Source organism: Dendronephthya gigantea, unplaced genomic scaffold (genome assembly GCF_004324835.1).
Source record: "Dendronephthya gigantea isolate DGI-Jeju-01 unplaced genomic scaffold, DenGig_1.0 000149F, whole genome shotgun sequence".
Classification (NCBI taxonomy): domain Eukaryota; kingdom Metazoa; phylum Cnidaria; class Anthozoa; order Malacalcyonacea; family Nephtheidae; genus Dendronephthya; species Dendronephthya gigantea.
The window spans coordinates 395,865-415,810 of NW_021163159.1; the positions used below are offsets into that span (position 1 = coordinate 395,865).

The window sequence follows — 19,946 nt, forward strand, 5'->3', positions numbered from 1 at the left end:
ACTGTTCTTGATAATTTAAAACACTCTGCGAGAAGTGTGTGTAATGGAAAGCACACATTTTTTTGGAACAGTTTCAGTCTATTACATATGTGTTCTACTATGCGTTTTATAATTGTTCCCAAAAAAATAAACAGTATAATGATTTCATGTATTTTCGTGTCTATTTAAGACATTTTTAGACACTTGTACAAATCGAATCTCACACAACTATAGCCATCACATTCCTGACAATAGATGTATGTCCATGGATGAAGATAAAGTCTTAAAATAAGGCCAACACAACATTACGATTAAACACATTTGTTACCGTCACTTTTAAACACGTAAAAATTGTACGTGTCACTGTCACGTGTTGTGTTCTAGCTACCCCTAAAGTAGGGGTAATCAGAACAGTTCCGAACTTTCATGTGACAGTGTTCTGTTCCACTCCATTACTGCTCCTGAAATCTGGAGTACTCCGAACAGTAAATGGAGCAGCCTGCTGTATAATAATATGCAAATAAGACATACAATGTATCACTATTTTTTGTGATACAAGTCACACAAAGTCTTCTGTTTTATTATCATGACCTGGAAAAGATGGATTTTTACATACTTATCTGGATCGTTCTATATTCTTTAGAGTATGGTGCGCATTCATGTATTATTTAATTTCATTCCGCCAAATAACAAGAAAAAGGATGTCTAAAAAGTCCGACTTCATTATTAACATAACGTTAAACCTATATGTATGCGTGATGCGCTTAACCACTGTGGCTAACCTATAGCTAATTGATTTGAATGCGACGAGAGATCGACGTGTTGAGCGGCTCGCAATCCAACGTCGTCAGTCGATCAAACCACGATTTGACAAAATAAGACAAGAAGTTAGCTGTGATAACTTCCCTTTTATAGTTTAGGACTTTAGAAACCCGCCGTAAAATTCGTTGTCTCGGATCGTAGGCAACTCTTGTGTTCTTAAGATGATGTTTTTTGGAGTACGGACGTACTGTGTGACGTACCGATTTTACTCATTTTAGACTAACAAACTACTGACCACATTTAAAGTCTGACAGTCTCTGAGTCCGCTCGGAAACTACAGCGCCTTTCCGTTAAATTGACATGATCAGCGCAACCGGAAACACACACGCGCAAATGCAATTAAGTTGAATTAACGGCCCCGAAGCGAAGAAGATCGTGCATCAAAAACGCCGAAATGTTGCCGTTAAAAATTCCTAAAGGTGTCTAATATAATAAAATAGTAATACAGTGAAAAAATACTTTAAAGTTTAAAAGTCTACTGATCGGTTTCGTTCTAATCCTTGTTCGAAAAGGTGCCAAAAATCTGCTGAGAACAATCTATTGGGCTACTGGGAAACTACTCTTTCATAACCGTCAGCTCCAAATTTGTAATTTCATTGCTTTTTAAGTATGCTTAAAAGGGTTGAAAACAATTAATATCTTTTCCGGCTTTCGTACAACCACAGTACAACCTAAAGGCTAAAGTACTACCGGCTCCAACTGTGATCATGCCACAGTTTTGAGGTCAGTGATTTAGCAAAAATTTGGCGCATGCCAAGCAGGTGACGTCAGCGAAGCTCGAAGGCTCAGTGAATAATTTTCACTTTTCACAATTTCACTTGTTTTAAACAACGAGGAGCGACAGTTGAATTTTCTCACAATATTATCTCTACCGTTATGAGTCATGGTGCCCCAGATTCTAACCGAAGTCTAGATCAGCAAGTAAGTATCTTGTCGGCCAACTATGAACGCGATTCTCGTCGTTCGCTGGCAGAATTGCCCCATTGAATACAGTGCTATAAAACAGCCTTGTCATCGTTAAAATTCACTGATAGACTGCTATAGATATCCCCCTGTTAGCTAGCTGGCTGTTTGGAGTTGCCTGCCGCCCTATTTATCAATACCTTGAAAATTTTACGTTTCATATTCATGTTTCATCGTCTCGATTTTACAGTTTGCTGGCCTAGACTTGAACGCCGGAGATCCGCAAAGCCGGACCCCTGGCACACAAAAGTCACCACAAAACAGTAAGTTATTGTGTAGTTTTATCGGTAGTTTTTTGCTTGGAATGTCTTCTAAGTGTGTTGCCTGTTGTATCAAGCGTAGAGAGACTATAATCTAGACGACAAAAAATGGTGAAATCTCATAGAAAGCGGTTTTGTAGAATTCCTTTACATAACTAAATTTATACGAGCACCGTTTATGTAATAGAAAATCGTTTATAGTATTCATTGTTTTTCATTTAGCCATTTATGGTGTTGCAACATGGCCAGGGCTTATCTCTTGAGTGTTTTTATTAAAGCCTGAAATGTTTTGAGCATCAACAGCTATATATTTTAATACAACATAGTCAGTAATTCTTATACTTAGTTTTGTGATGAAATGAATTGTATCAGTCCTTGACAACATGTGCTGGTTCCCTGCTTGTAATCTTCATAGAAAGCCTATCAACTTATTTTAAGATTTTCCCCTTGCTAGCCAACAAAGGCAAGGTGTACAAAGTAGAGATAACATTGTCCATCACATTTAGATGTATTTTTATCAACCATGTGATAATGTTTGACAACCATAAAATTATAGATTTAGACTTGAGAATTACTGAAGAAGAACCTGACTTTATTAGAAGAACCTGACAAATATTAACTTGTAATCAGGGGTTGTACCAAATCTTGGGAAATTTTGAATCCCTATCTGACAGTTATAACTATCCAGATTTGGTAGAAGTAGCCCGAACACATGCTGCTTCAAGGTGTGCCTTTTTCAGCCGACATTTATTGCCACATGCTCCACTTAAGTCTATTTTCATTTTTTTTGTGAAAGAAACTCTGCTATTGTGTGATTTGTAATTTCAATGACCAGTACTTGTAGTTATATATTTGAAATATTATGTTGTAGTTACACGTGTAGTTATAATGTCAAAATGTTATAACTAAGAAGTCAAAAAATAGTTTTTTTACAAACTATTAGAAGAACTTCATTAGAATTTATAGCATTTCAACAATTATGGATGATTGCATAGTTTCAAATGTAATTGCACTCCTCTTTTCATCTGTGTTTTTTCATCTGTATAATATACCGTGTATTAATTCAAAAACAGCATGCAAAGTGCATGTACTTAATCATTTTAGACTACACACCTAAAAACAGTTGATGCAATATTGATATGAACGGGATGGAACAATGTTGTGCTGCACACATTGTTCAGAGTTGTTATCAACAGCGAACAATATTGTTACACCTGATGTGTGAACAATATTGGCAGCACAGCATTGTTCCATGCTGATAAACTGTAGGCTCACAGTTTTTAGCCTTGTATAAAAATTTTCCGACAGATTTATGTAACAAGACATTTAAAATGCCTATGAAATGTTATATTGCCATGTTTTGCACAAAATATTCTTATAATCTGCACCACTCTCATGAAAAAATTATTTGTGGATTTGGACTTCTAATGGTTTGCTGTATTTAAAATTGCATATTGGTAGTAAGACTTGTTTTTATAATTTGGTAAAAAACATTTATTTTATAAAACTTTTCTATCCAAGCAATAAGCAACTAAGCCTTTTCATCTAATGCAAGTCAGGCCTGCAATAAACATCTCTCTACTACATAATATGAACCCGGCTATTTCACATGACATTCAATTATATTTTTTTCACAGCTTACATCCCTCCTCATCTCCGTGGAGGAGGTGGAAGCAATCAACGTTCAGCAGATTCTTTTCAGGAAAATTATCATGGTGGTAGAGGTGGAAACCGAGGTATGTTACAACATGATTGAAGTTTTTAACATGTTTACTTTTCACCACAGTTTATTGATTGATGGCTTGCACCTCACAATTTTAAAATAATAATTTTGTTATTTATAAAGTTAATAATTTTGGTAACTGGTTTTTGTGGCCAGAAGAGTCAGTCTAAGGATATTGAAATTTTCTCACAAAGTGCAAAAGAACAATTTTTTCAAACTTTATAGAGTTGGACATTTATTGCCACTAGACTTCTTAACATCCCTGGACCAACAGCTCAAACATTAGAAGTTCTAACTTCCTTTCTCTCAAACTTTGAAAATTGAGTTTTCAGAGATAAAATTGTTACTTCTTAACCTGTCCAACTTACGCTTAAAGTTTTACTGTACTGTATGTATGTGTCAAACAGAGAATTTTGCTTATTGAATAAAAATTCCCATAATGTTTAGAATATTTACATTCTTTCGTTTAGGCTATTCCCGTTCATCCAGCTATGAACGTGGTGGCGGCTATGGTGGCAATAGTTATGGTGGTTATAGTGGTGGTGGTTACGGAGGTGGCTACTCTGGCAACCATTACAACAACTTTGGTAGTGGTGGAAATAGAAACAGTTATGGTGGCGGGTATGGTCGACGTGGTGGTGGTGGGGGTGGCTTCAAAGACAGGAACTATGACTCCCCCAAAGGTACTTTGGAGATCCATTTCACCCCAGTGTGCTTTACAGAATGTTGTGCAGGCAACTTTCTACTGCGTACAATCACGTGATTCAATGTTCACAAATTTCTCAAAACTTAAGTGTACTGTAATGTGTTAACTTGCAGATTCTTGGACGTCTCTTCCCCCCGCAGAAGAGTGGGGAAAGTTATTGCCGAGGAATGACCGATTGGAAAGGTAATTTAGATCTGTTTGAGATGTATGCCAGCTAACAAACTTTACCCATGTTTATGGTCAGTTTGAAAAAAACGTCAGTTTGAAAGAAAGTGTGACTGACCTAGATATTCAGCTAATATTTGCTATTGGATCACACAGATAATGATACTTTTTTGTATTATAGAGAGCTGTTTGCGGCATCCAACACCGGCATCAACTTCGATAAATATGAGGATATCCCAGTAGAAGCGACCGGTGACAAATGCCCTGCTCATATTGATAACGTAAGTTCACCATGTACATTACATACATTTTATTATTTATTGTTCGAATTTAGCATAGATATAGGACATGAGCTAGCTACATTAGGCGAAAAAACATAGGACACGAGGTCCCCTACGAAGTTTGAAGACTAGAAACTATACTATTGTTAAAATGTGCTATTCTTGAGGCTCGTTCGTTGCATTTCAACACTTAAGATATAAAATTTGAAAGATATGAAAGAGCATCTTTCCCCCCTGCTGCACTCTGCGTCCGTCTCAGTTTTTAGCTTGCGAATTCTTGATAGTGTGCATTGTATCGTCTCGAAATTAACAGTACTTATTTTTCACAACATTTGTTGGGACTGTAAATAACACACGCAAGTGACAAACATCAATTTTAATCCAGTGCATCGTTTGTTTCACATTTAGTTTGGTGATTGTGCAGATCTTGGGGAAGTTATCACGCACAACATTGGTGTAAGTACCCGTTTTTCAAGCTGTGGGATGTTAAAATTCGTCCTAATGTAGGCTACAGTATGTCTTTAGTTGGGAGGCTATAATGCTTTCTCGTCCGCGTGTCTATATAACGTGACACGAGCCACGTCTTCCCCCCCCCCCCAAAAAAAACAACTTTTAGATTTGATTATGTCTACCTCTACCGCTACAAGATTTGTCATATTGACGTGTTATTCGTGATATTGACGCCATAGACTCGTCCCTCATCTGACTACAGCATTTTGAGAAAACTTCGTAGTCCTTACTACGTGATATTTTAAAAGCAGCACGAGTCGATACTTTCTTGGGGTTTTTTCTGCGAAATATTTAGAGGAACTTTTTTTTTGACTGTTTTCACGATAAGATTAAGATTTCCAGATTAAGCTATTATGATTAGATTAAGACACATGCAAACCTGCTGTTGTCACCCCGTCTCGCAGTCGTGTCTTACCCGGCCCGCCATAAGCTCTCTACCCTGCACGGGTCATAGCTAATTTTAGTGCATATTTTTTCATCCCAGTTGTGCCATTATTCCAAACCAACTCCGGTGCAGAAGCATGCTATCCCGATCATCAAGAATTCGCGTGATCTTATGGCCTGTGCCCAGACAGGTATCGTTTCCACCTCATTACCAATAGCATTTACGCATTGATCCGTTAGGAAAGCGTGGTATACCTCGAGGAGCGTGTAAAAATTAAATAACTTCGTTTTTCCTCCTAGGCTCTGGCAAGACTGCCGCGTTTCTTATTCCAATTCTGAGTAGAATATTTGAAGAAGGACCGCCAGCTCCACCAGACGTATGTCGTTACGATTCATTGTAGCTACTATGCAGGGAAAATTCCGACCAAATTACGCTTGAGCACAGGCTTCTGTATACAATGATAACCTGCATTGATTTCCTCCCGATACGAATCCTACGTATATATATGTACAGGGTGCTCCCCTTGGAATCAAGCTTGAGTTGCGTAAGGTGCTTACCCTTGGAAATTGCCGAGAGTTCTAGTACAATTAAATCAAGGAAAAGGCTTCACAGTTTATAAAAGTGTTGATTTCGATTGCACGAAGACATTTCAACACACTGTACCTGTACATTTCTTGGGGTTTTTTTAATTAGTTTCGTTCCTATCCTCAAGAAATCCTCAATTAGGCTCATCGGGTTACTGCGTGCGTGAATCTTGAAATTACCCGTCCCAGGATTTTAGAACTGTTGATACCAAACAAGTCAACAAGTACTCTGGGTACATTACAGTTGGTTTCTGACAACTGGAATTTTTTAAACTTGCGTCGCGTTTCGGAATCACGTTCCCTTGAAACCTCGTTTTAAATTAAAAAGTTTGGTTTTTTCTTTCAGATGAAACATCTTGGCCGAAGAAAGCAGTTCCCTATCGGTCTTATTCTTGCTCCCACTCGCGAGCTTGCCATTCAGATCCTGGATGAAGCTAAAAAGGTTGGAGTTCATGCAATGTAATACTTTTGTACAGCATGCTCAGGCAGTCTATTGCGGCAAAATATTGTTGCAAAACAACCCGTTTTTCGCCCAGACGGGATTCCCGTCAAACGTACCCGTCTGTTTAGACGGAAGACTGTTAACACGGAAAAATTCGGAATTTTCCCGTCTTAACGGAAAATATCAGACAAGTCTCCCGTCTTCGATGAGTTTCCCGTCTCTAATATGAATTCGACTATGGTTGCATGCAGAATCATTCTTGCAGAGACAATATCGCAAATATTGGGTACTGTATTTAAAACATTGAGAACAAGAGTGAAAAGAAAAGTGTCCATGGCGGTTTATCTTGTGTATGAATGTTTTCATTATACGAATGTTTGAACACTTTTGATAACTTAATAGAAGAATGTCTGCTCTTCTGAAGCAAATTTGTTTTCACCACAATGATTTTATCTAGTGGGCGAACAAGGAAACACAATGCTCTGCACAACAATGTTTCCCTTAGAGTTTACCGGGTATGAAAGAGAACTGGCCTATCTGCTTGTTTTATGTAACTATGGTCGAACGACATGATCGTGGGAACTCGGCTGGAGTTTGTTCATTGTTATAGGAACTTGTGCACAAAGACTTGACATAATTGTTCACCATTTCCATCTTTTTTAACCTTGTTCCCCCCGTTAGTTCAAAGGTTTATTCCTGGTTTGAAATGTGTTAAGGCTCATTTGCACGATAGAAAAACAGTACGTATATAGTTGTCTACAATTGACAACTATGACCAGTTAAATCGAGTGCCAATACCACATTAACGTCCTTTGTCTGATGTCGAAATTTGAAATCTGACGTGTTTTACCTAGCTATGTGTTAATCCGTATGTGTCACATACGCCAGGTTAAGAAAGGTGTACAGGACTAACTGCTTAATCACTTATTTCAGTTTGCCTACCGGTCTCACGTACGGCCATCAGTAGTGTATGGCGGTGCAGACGTTGGCCAGCAGATGCGTGACTTGGACCGTGGCTGTCACCTACTCGTTGCCACTCCTGGTCGTCTTGTGGACATGTTGGATCGCGGCAAAATCGGTCTCGATGTCTGCAAGTAAGAGAAAAAAATTAACTTCGCCATGTTATGCTCAGGTGTATTTGCTCTGTTCGTTATCAAAAGTCGCTTGGGGAAACCCAGGGCCCGCTCACCTCGTATGATTCGGCTTACCTGGACAATTGTATCATTTCACTAAATCTTTGTCTTACGTATAAAGAGGTGTATTCCCAGAATGGGCTTCCCAGAAACGACTATCGTCAGTAAATTGCAAAAATTTGCAGCAAAATATAGCCTTGCAAAGTTTGCAAAATTTGTATATGTACTTTTGTATGAGGCATGGAAATTTTTACCATGTTGGAAACGGTCGTTGAATCTGAAACCACTAAATTTTACTCAGACTGATCTGGTGTCTGGTGTCTCTTCTTCAGATTTCTAGTGTTGGACGAGGCTGATCGAATGCTGGACATGGGTTTCGAGCCACAGATTCGACGAATTGTGGAGCAAGATACGATGCCAAAGACTGGTGATCGACAAACGCTCATGTTCAGTGCAACCTTCCCGAAGGAAATACAGGTATATAATGTTGAGTGTATTTGTTAAAAGTTAGGACGCAAAGTCTCAAGTGACTTACATGTAGGTTAAATCTTAATAAGAGGTATTTTTAAATTTAAGTAAAAAACAACGACAAAAAATTAATGCTTCGCCAAGTTGTATCAACAATTTTGACAATGATTTTCGTAGTGTGGAGTAGTGACGGTCCACATATTTCAGTGCTGTTTTCACATAGCACATCGATTTTTAAAATGTTCTTGAAGCTTAAAATGGTTACATCTTCCACTTTAACATTGGACATGAAGTTATCGCCAATGATCATATTAGTTACACTGCTTTTCTTTTGCACGTTATTAGATACTTGCTCGCGATTTCTTAAGCAACTACATTTTCCTGGCCGTCGGACGCGTTGGCTCCACCAGTGAAAATATCACACAAAAGATTGTCTGGGTTGATGATGTCGACAAGAGATCATTCCTTTTGGATTTACTCAATGCTTCAGGTATTTTTCACGACACTGCAGGTTAATTCAGTTTGAGTTTTTAGGCACAGTTGTTAGTATAAGAAACTGCAAAAGAAAGTAATTTGGGCATGTTCACAAAGCTAGGGTGCGACCCACGCGAACCTTCAGCTCCTATATTAGTACTCGGGAATTTTAGTTTTGCTGCGGTTACAAAATCTTCTACGACTGTTAGAGCTCCGCCCCCAGACCAAAATGTATTCTATAGCCATCGGCTGTAAAATCATCCATTAATCGCAATTTTTAACGTTGCTTCAACCAGGTCCAGAGTCTTTGACTTTGGTCTTTGTGGAAACCAAGAAAGGAGCAGACGCCTTGGAAGATTTCTTGTACCGGGAAAAGTATCCCGCAACTTCCATTCACGGCGATCGCTCCCAAAGAGAACGCGAGGATTCGTTGCATTCGTTCCGTAGTGGCAGAACCCCAATCCTCGTGGCAACTGCGGTAAGTAAACTCAGTACAGTGACTTAATGTACGTTGCATCATTATACTCTGCATATAAGCCGACTCTCCGAAGCCCGTCGGAACCACCGAAAATTTCAATTTTGAAAAAAACGCCAGATTCATTTTATCTGAACTCTCGTCAGCGGGGGAGTGCACAACAGCGTGTGCATAACAGTTAATCAGCTACAGTAAAGCCAGCCCCTGTACTTAATATGGTCAAAGATGTTCTGCTGTGAGTTGTATGATGAAAAAGTTTCATGATCTCCACTCTTGTATTGTAGGTCGCTGCTCGTGGTTTGGATATACCACATGTGAAGCACGTGATCAACTTTGACATGCCCAGTGATATTGAAGAGTATGTCCATCGTATTGGTCGTACTGGTCGTGTGGGTAACACAGGTACAATGTTTACACATCGTCCTTTTTAATACCATACCTTCATATGGAAGTTCACATAGGACAGTTTTTTCTTTTAGAGATTTATTCATCCACTTAATTTTGTTCTCTCCTGCGACCAAACTATTAATGCCTGATCAGGATAACTTGCAAACCAAGAACGAGAATTAAACCCCTGTGACTTCGTACGCCAATCAATGCGTTGCTGATTTCAGTTGCCAAACTTAAAGCATAAGTTCTTCTAAATTGCTTGATTTAAGTAACACTTTCTATGTTCGTCTTCCGCCGGTTTTCCACCAGCCAGAATTATATCGATCGAAAAATATTTTTTTTCTTAATAATTGTGGGGGTCAAGGGTTTCGACCGCTACGGTTGAATTGAAACGTACGAAAGAAAATGATGCGAAGAAATTTTTGTTCGAAAAATTCCCATTAAGGTGGTATTCCACTAGGCGGAATTTTGTTGCCGGTGAAGGAAATCCGCTGCGGTCGAATCCTCACAATTGAAAAGAATATCAGACGAAAAATTTCGTTCGATCTAAAATTCCGCTTTAATGGGAAACCGCGCGGTCAAGCATTGTTTATAGGTGCGGCATATGCAATACATTTTTCGGTGAAACTCAAACTTCTCCCCCCTTCCGCTTATATACATATAGGTTTGGCGACCTCATTCTTCAATGATCGCAACAGGAACATCAGCAAAGTTCTTGTGCAGATATTGACTGAAGCAAAACAAGAAGTGCCCACTTGGTTGGAATCGATTGCAGGAGAGTATCACAGCGGCGGCTCTCGCAACAAGAACTACCGACGGTATGTGTTCACACTGTAATCCGAATATCAAGGTCACACTAATATGGTCATTGTTTGACCCAAAGAGGCCTGTGAATTATAAATATCTTGTCATTGTGGTTGAAGGATTATCAGTGATCTTTTGTCAATATATACGTATTATTCGCCGGCTTGGAGGTCCAGATAGAGAAAAATATTTTCCCCTAGTGCTTTGAGACCGAAGGGAAATATTTTTCTACCCGGACTGACCAAAACGGTGTTAATCTTACCAAAGGCAACGTTTGGTCGTATTATAATTATGTAGTCGTGCAATGTAGACAAAAAAATCAGATGATAAATCAGTTGCACTTCAGCCGATGTAGAATAATTTTTCCAAATTCGGTTGATTTTATAATCTTCATCACTCTTTTCTCCGCAGCACCGGTAACAGCGCATTCGGTTCGCGTGATTATCGTCAACAAGCCAACCGCGGCGGTGGTGGTGGCGGCGGTTACATGCAGGGCAACCCTGGTTATGGGCAAGGCTATGGTCAAGGTTATGGTGCCGGAAACTATGGCGGCGGTGCGCCTTACGGAGGTGGCGGAAACTATGGTGGCTATGGAGGTTATGGTGGCTATGCTCCACGTGGTAATCCTGGCAACATGGGCGGTCGCTCGAACGACTGGTGGAATTGATAACAAGTATTTCAGTGTCACGTTTCATCTTTAACATTTATTATTCAGTTTAACTTGGGTTAATGTGTTCAGTTATACGTTTGAATCTTGATAACGTGGACATTGCAGTTTTCGAAGGACTTCTTCTTGCTCTTGTTTGAAAAAAAAACTTAAATAACAGTGGCGAAAATGTGAAATGGATCGTTCTGAAGTCTCCGGAATAAAAATCTCTTGGAAATACGTTTGGTATTTACGGAACTTATAGTTGAACGGTGGCGGTGGCAAAACCAAAGATACAAGTGGAGAGACGTGATGGCAGTTCGTCTTTTGAAATGTTGATCGAGATAATCCAGTGATTAGCTGTTTGCCCTTTGTTAAAAGAAGAACAAGTAAGTTTGATAGAAGATCAACGTTTGCATTGCGACGAAGGCAGATACGGCAGGAATGAAAGAAGTTTAGGAAAATTACAAAAAAGAACTATGAAATTGCCGTTTCGATGCATATATCTGCTTGAAATTGCCTATGAAATTGCCGTTTTCCACTCATGTCATATCCGACGCGTGCATTTGAGGTTTTTGTTCTGTTTAGTATATTTTATTTCATAGTACATATTAATTAAGTGGACAGTTGTGAGTTTACATTAAAATGCTACATTGTTAATTCTTTTCCCTGCACTGAATCATCTACCGATAATTGAATCGGCCTAGTGACAACAATCCTATCTTGCGAGCTTTCGGAGATTACGCACATTAGGACAAGGAAGACATACACTTTCGTAATGTTTGAAACATTTTCACAGCAGTGACAACTCGACAATTTAGTTCAATTTAAAATTTTCAAATTTATTTGACCATCGTATTACCAAAAGGATTGTTTTCATCGAGAAATGAGACCCTTCGGGGGTATTAAAACATTTGTTAAAATGATGATTCAAATATATAGAGAAATATTTACGATCATAAATATTTGTGGATTTATTAGCAATTTTCATTGCTTTAAATGAAGCATTCATAAAATGTTCCAAACATTACTAATCCCATGCAAGTATTCCATAAATTTGATCGTAATTGTTGTGAACAAGGAACTACATATGTCTTAATATTCTGAAATCAAACATTCTATTACATCAGCCACCATGACATATACTCACGGCAATTAGTTCAAACTGAAACTCAAAACACATAATTACAATATGTGCGAACGGCATCTGCACATATTTGCTAGTATATAGTTCAAAATTTTTCCAACTTTCCACATCAAATATTTTGTCCATTATACCTTCACGTACGTGAAATATTTCTTCATGCATGCTCAATATATTTCGTTGCTCGATTCCGCTGTATGGATGCTTTGTTGACATTTCAACTTGGCCACCCGCCTTGCTTATTTCTGCGTCACGAATTTGGGAAATAAAACGCGGTCAATAGCAAGGCTTTGTGAATTCCCAGAAGCGGTTTCCATGATGGCCGACACATGTCGAGTCACTCGAGCGGCTTTTTTTGTATCAATGCACATGTGTGCAATTATTTTATATATCGTAGAACCTATCATATAAATATTCGATGTTTAACTTATGCAAGATTGGTGTAAGCATTTTAGAAGCTCTTTTCCGCCAGTCACACCAAAACCAACTCGCTGCAAGCGCCCCAGAGTGAAAAAAAACTTATTATTTTCCTCACTTCTTCGATATAGTAAACCAGGTGATATAAAATGGCGGGAAAGGACTGGAACTAGTTGTCCATTTCTCGGTTGAAGCAAACTTAATGTCTCTTGAAATATGCTTTATTTCGTTTTCAAATATACGACAGTGCTATATAGCTGATAACTAAACATAATCACGAAATTTCTGTTTCATAAAGAATGACAAAAGCTGTAATTGATCAAATACAGCAGAATGGTTTCTATTCCGACACACTAGCGCTTTTTGGCTAAAGCATGTGCACGAGATCACCTGGATGTCGAAATCAACCCAGACCTAATCCGTTTAAAGATTTCATTACCGGCTGCATGCAGTAACTGCATGCTCGCAGCGCACCAGCGAGTTCATTGGTACCGCAAGTGAAAAAGAGATTAGGTATATAGAACGGCTGCATTGCTCAGCACCGATTTATATAGATATATACATAGGGATGCTGTATAGAACTATAAATATTCCTAAGGTTTTGTACAGATAGGTAGAAATATTCCAAGGTAATTTAATTCTGTAGGCTATAAATTTGAATCGAGCGTTTGCTCATTGCAAGAGAATGAGGCTCGAAATATTTATTATATGTGAACGCTATGTATGTATATAAGAGATGCGCATACGCTACTTTGAAATAGAAGAGGACGATCGGGTACTCTCTTCTGTTTTACAAAACTACACAAACCTCTGCCAGGCGAAGACGAGAGTTGATATATAAGAGCACACGTCATGTAAGTTGCACCCCCCCACTAAACCTGCGTTCCGTCCGTAACTATTAAAAAATACGCTCTAGGAATATTTCTATCAAACTTAATATTGAGATATATCTGAAAGTGCAAATGTTAAACGTTGATACGCCGTAAAAGCGGACAAAATATCCTTAAATGTCTACCCGTTAATCTGGCATATAATATATAACACTTAATATATTGTTCACAGCCGAAATATTTTTCAGCAAACGAGTGCTAGTTGTCCAACTATAAAGATCCACTCGTTAACTATGTGACCATCAACTTTGCATTTGTTCAGATTTATAGTGAGAATTAAGCAACACTGCACCTTTGATCACCATGCATGATGACCCTTGCTTAAAACTCGAACATCCTCTTGTAAACTCAGATCTCGCCTTCGTTTGCGCAGGGGCGTACTAATATTACCTTGAATTAGGTTTGATATCTTGCATGTAAATGTGCCAGTTTGAAGTTTTGATTCTCTTCACTCATGCGTTTTTTGTTTGAATTTTATTTCATTTACTCAGAACCTGCTCCTTCCGTTTTTGTCCACCTTTGGGTGGATGTGTGCAGAATCTTTATTTCAAACTGGCTTATTTTTAGACGGATTTTATTGAAGTCCGTCATTATCGAGTATTTCTGTAAATTGATAGTTTAATATTAAGTTTTGCTTGTTATAAATTTAACGAAATCTACGTAATATAAAGCAAGAAGTCCTTTAGTTATCAAGAACATTTGAAAATGTCTTTGTTAAAATAGCCTATAGGCGAAAGAAATTAAAAATAAAAATTAAGTTTTACTTTTAATGAAATGTTCCGTTAATGTTAGTTAATTACATTATATGTAAGTTATTTACCGAGGATCGCAACGTAAATATAATTTATATATAATGACTGCGGACCAAGGTTATATGACTTATATGAGGTCTTTTCACTGCTTGAAATTTGACAAAATACAAGCGCGGCCAGGGGGTATACGAATACCCAAATATCCGGGTATTACCTTGAGGAATCGGACATTCAGGTCGGAAAAGCAAAGAACTCTCATGCTTATTACCTTCATTCGAGGAGTCGTGCTGTCACCATCCATATTACCATCATTCATATTACCCTTATTCATATTACCTTATTCATATTACCTTCATTCATACAACCTTCATTCATATTACCTTCATTCATACAACCTTCATTCATACAACCTTCATTCATATTCTGAAAGGAAAGATCTCCTTCCAGAAACGCTTGAAATAATATGTATTGAAGTACGTAGACCACATAGAGTGGCTTTCTTAGTAAGTGTTTGGTATAGGCCGCCTAATTCCAATAACGACGCCTTTAATGAACTCGATTTATTTCTGTGTAAATGCGATCTTGAAAATAAAGAACTAATGATTGTTGGAGATATGAACTGTGATCTTGTTAAAGCAGTTCCAGACTCCCATACGCGGAGACTCCAACTGTCATGTTCTTTATACCAATTGGATCAATTAATCACTGAACCAACACGAGTGACCGCAGAATCGGCAACTTTAATCGACCTTTTTTTAACAAACAGATCTGAAAATATAATAAATTCTGGCGTGATCCATCTTGGAATATCGGATCACAGTTTGATTTTTGCAGTTAAAAGTATTAAAGTACCGAAATTAAGGCACACTTATAAAGAAATCCGTGACTACAAAAATTTTGTTGAAAGCGATTTTATAGAAGAAATATCGCAAATCCCTTGGGAAATTGTACACCAATTTGACGATCCTAATGTATCCTGGCATGTTTGGAGATCCCTTTTTCTCGAGATACTTGATAGGCACGCGCCTATTCGGTGCAAGAGAATAAGAGGCAGCTCGGTGCCTTGGATAACATCTGACGTTAAACGATTAATGAGAACCAGAGATTTTCATAAAAAGCATGCAATAAAACATTCATCTACGGCACATTGAAATAAGTATAAATCAGAACGGAACAGGGTTAATGCTGCAATGAAAAGCGCTAAAAAAACTTATTTTCGAGACAAAATTGAAGAATGCTCACATAGTAAAGATGTTAAAAAAAGTTGGAATCTGATAAACACCCTATTAAATAGAAGTAAAAAATCATCCAATGTTAACGAACTTCATATCAATAATTCAGTTATCGTAGACGACAAACAAATAGCTGACGCTTTTAATGAATATTTCGTACAAATCGGTCCTAAATTAGCGGCTGAAATGTGTGAACCTACAAACAGTTTAGATTCTCAGGATTGCTCCGATAGTTTTTCTGGCCCTCGATTTGCTTTTTCCTTAATTAGCCCAATCAATGTTACCATAAGTCTGAGGCAACTCAAAATCTCAAAAGCGACGGGTTTGGATAATATAACTGCTAAAATACCTAGGATATCCGCAGATATAATAGCACCATCATTAACCGCCATTTTTAATTTATCTCTCAACACATGTATTTATATTGATGCATGGAAAATGGCTAGGATAACACCAATTTTTAAATCTGAAAACAGACAAAAGTGTGACAATTACCGACCTATCTCAATTCTATCGATAATAAGTAAGATATTTGAGAAGGAAATTTTTGATCAGTTATATGACCATTTATCTCAAAATCTCTTGCTCTCCAAACATCAATCAGGTTTCCGGCCAAATCACTCAACCATGACAGCACTGATCCAAATGTGCGATCAATGATTAGAGAATATGGACAATGGCATGCTATATGGCGTTGTTTTTCTTGATATCAGAAAAGCTTTTGATTCAATTGATCACTCTATTTTACTAAAAAAGATGAAAACGCAATTTGGAATTAATGGGCTGAGCTAAAATGGTTTGAATCTTATCACAAGAGAGAACAAGTGTGCCTTGTCAATAGTCAGTTTTCGTCACCTAAACAAATAATATGTGGAATTCCACAGGGCTCAATGCTTGGCCCGTTGCTATTTTTATTATATATTAATGATATGCCAAAGTGCCTAAAATCTACAACTCCCTATCTTTATGCTGACGATACTGTAATTTCTGCATCATCACATGACTATGATACTCTTGTCCAAAATCTAAATGAGGACTTAAAAAACTTGCATAGTTGGCTTTTCAAAAATAAGTTACAACACCACCCAACTAAAACCAAATTGATGTTTATTGGATCACCGTATAACCTTAAAAATAAGGTTGGTGAAAATGCTGTAATTTTTGACGACAAACCAGTACCATTAATTCATTCTTTTGAAAGTTTAGGAGTAGAAATTGATGAAAATCTAAGTTGGGTAAAACATATTGATAAAATATGCAAGAAAGCAAGTTCTGGTATCGGAGCTATAAAGCGCGCTAAACCGTACGTCAACCCTAATACGTTACAAACTATTTATAAAGCACTGATCCAGCCGCATTTTGACTATTGTTCTACCTTGTGGTCAAACTGCGGTAAATTGCTTCAAGATAAACTGCAGAAATTTCAGTCCCGCGCAGCAAGGGTAATAACTAGTGCCACCTACGATGAAAGGTCACTAGACATTCTTAATACCTTGTCCTGGGAAACACTCGAAAATAGAAGGGAAAAATCCAAGGCTGTATTTATGTACAAAGTGTTAAATGGCTACGCCGCCATAAGTCTAAAAGAATCTTTCTGTAAAAAGAGTGTGAAACAAAATACTTATAATCTTAGAAGTAGTGAAAAGGATTTAATTCTTCCAAAACCCAGAACGGCGCCATGCTATGGAACAACCTTTCACCTGCAGCTAAATCGGCAGATACTTTAAACTGCTTTAAACGAGAAATAGCAGTAAACTAGTGGAAGATGCTGTGCCACACGTGTCAAATACGTTTATGTATTTTACATTATTTTTTAACTCTATCTTTTTTAAAGTACTTATATTACATTGTATTATTTGTGTGACGCCCCTCGTGGAAATCAGCTATATATAAATATGCTGTCGAGGCTAGCGTGGGTAAATAAAGTTTTTAATAATAATAATTTTTAATAAAAATAAAATTACCTTCATTCATATTACCTTCATTCATACAACCTTCATTCATATTACCTTCATTCATACAACCTTCATTCATTATATTCATCTCATTCATATTACCTTCATTCATACAACCTTCATTCATATTACCTTCATTCATACAACCTTCATTCATATTACCTTCATTCATACAACCTTCATTCATACAACCTTCATTCATATTACCTTCATTCATATTACCTTCATTCATACAACCTTCATTCATATTACCTTCATTCATACAACCTTCATTCATACAACCTTCATTCATATTACCTTCATTCATATTACCTTCATTCATATTACCTTCATTCATATTACCTTCATTCATACAACCTTCATTCATACAACCTTCATTCATAGTACCTTCATTTATACAACCTTCATTCATATTACCTTCATTCATACAACCTTCATTCATACAACCTTCATTCATATTACCTTCATTCATACAACCTTCATTCATACAACCTTCATTCATATTACCTTCATTCATATTACCTTCATTCATATTACCTTCATTCATATTACCTTCATTCATACAACCTTCATTCATACAACCTTCATTCATATTACCTTCATTTATACAACCTTCATTCATAGTACCTTCATTCATATTACCTTCATTCATAGTACCTTCGTTCGTATTTCCTTCACTCATACTACCTTCATTTATATTACCATCACTCATACTACGGAACCCGATTGACGCGCGAGTTTCAAACACTACGCCTAGGGAAACAGTGTGTTTTGTTGACCCGAGACCCTCTTGGTGTATTCATTTAAGTGAACTTATGGGGGCAACTAAATTAAGGAATGCAGGCGAACATCAGTTCTCTGCCTTTATTGCTAGCAATATCAGAAGTTTGAAGATTGTGTAAAACTGAATGACAGATCATCCAAGTTGATTTCCCAGTTGTAAATTTCTGTTAGTCAACTGATCAGAATGCCCTACGGTCTATATCACTATATGTCTCACTTTGCTGCGTTTGCTTTTCTCGTCAGAGGTGCTGTTGGCCAAGGTAAAAAAACAGTCTTACATGCAGGTGCTGATTATTATTATATATACCCCGGAAGATGTAAATTAAACGCGTCGAATCAGAGACAAAGGCAAAGTGGATATGAGCGTGGAGCTCTCAGTTTAAAGATTAATTTGCTTTTGCACTTTGAAGTTCACTGCTTGTTAATTTGATCTTCAAATATGAAGTTCACGGCAATACTGGCTGCATGACTAGAACTATATTACTTCACAAACAAAAGGAGAATTAACAAACTGGATATCTGGATCAACTGCAAGGTATTCTAATTGAAAGTATTTTTTGTTCTTTTTAATATTCACCTTTATAACTTGATTACCGCCTAATATATGGGATCACCTTAAAAGCTAAGTCGTACCTTTTACCTTCCGGCTTAGGAATAATAGCTTTCCGTAAGTGTGAAGCGTCACGGAGTTTGTGCGCACTGATCGGTGTAAATAGTGCGTCGCGGCGCGAAATTCTAAAGGCGCACACAAACTGGATGCGATTCGCTAACGCGACGCGAGTTTTCCATTTTCAGAAGCAAATAGTTTCAATTATGAAAGAAAATTTTGAGAGATATGGGTACCACGCTAGTCAAAATGTATTATCATTCAGTATTACCAAGAATATCACAAGATTGTCAAATCTCAAAGCAGCTTTTGAAAACTGAAAAATTCGTAAGCAACGCGTCGCGTTCCCGAATCGCGCCCGGCGTGTGTTGGCGTTAAAGCATCTGCTGTTTGCTGCCTTTTTCGAAAATGTTTGAGACTATACTTCAACCGGAAAACTGCTGTCGTCTGATCTTATTTCCCAAATCTTAAAGCTCTTAAAGTTTTTCAAAAATGCGTCGCTTTAATGTGAATATAGAAGGTTTTTAATCGAGTATATTTTATCAAGAATTTCAATTTTGATTAACTGACCAGTACTTCACGATGCTTTGTGTAATGCCTTGTGTAAAAGCGGCTTATATTCTTCGCAAAATGTTAAACATTTGCAATGTTTCCGCGGAATGTTTGCATTTCGCGACTGTATAAAATGTTCGTTTTCTGAACAAGAAATCAAGTACTAGAAATGCTACACCGGGTTAATTTTCCGAAATGGCACAAGACGAAAGCCGAACCTGCACTGTACGTTGCCTCAACACACATCGGCGGAAGATATCTAAAACACTTCCAACAAACGTTCAATAATTTTAAATTGAGGGGGTGCAAAATGGGCGGGGAAACCCGATCACGTCCCAAATCTAATTGAAAAACATGTCACGTTTCGCGTCAGCTCGATTTAACCATTTCACAAGAATTGTGAA

The 19,946-nt window shown here is 37.6% G+C and overlaps 1 protein-coding gene across 1 annotated transcript; it reads left to right on the forward strand.

The window, feature by feature from the left end:
* Nucleotides 1-1,616: 1,616 nt before the first annotated feature.
* LOC114536838 (ATP-dependent RNA helicase DDX3X-like) lies at nucleotides 1,617-14,419 on the forward strand. The gene is made up of 17 exons (XM_028558177.1): nucleotides 1,617-1,722; nucleotides 1,955-2,027; nucleotides 3,662-3,760; nucleotides 4,218-4,430; nucleotides 4,567-4,636; nucleotides 4,800-4,899; nucleotides 5,308-5,355; nucleotides 5,894-5,984; nucleotides 6,094-6,170; nucleotides 6,725-6,820; nucleotides 7,754-7,914; nucleotides 8,286-8,430; nucleotides 8,767-8,911; nucleotides 9,192-9,373; nucleotides 9,655-9,772; nucleotides 10,425-10,578; nucleotides 10,976-14,419. The coding sequence occupies exons 1-17, from the start codon at nucleotides 1,678-1,680 to the stop codon at nucleotides 11,229-11,231; spliced, it is 2,073 nt and encodes a 690-aa protein (XP_028413978.1). The 5' UTR covers nucleotides 1,617-1,677; the 3' UTR covers nucleotides 11,232-14,419.
* The last annotated feature ends 5,527 nt before the right edge of the window (nucleotides 14,420-19,946 follow it).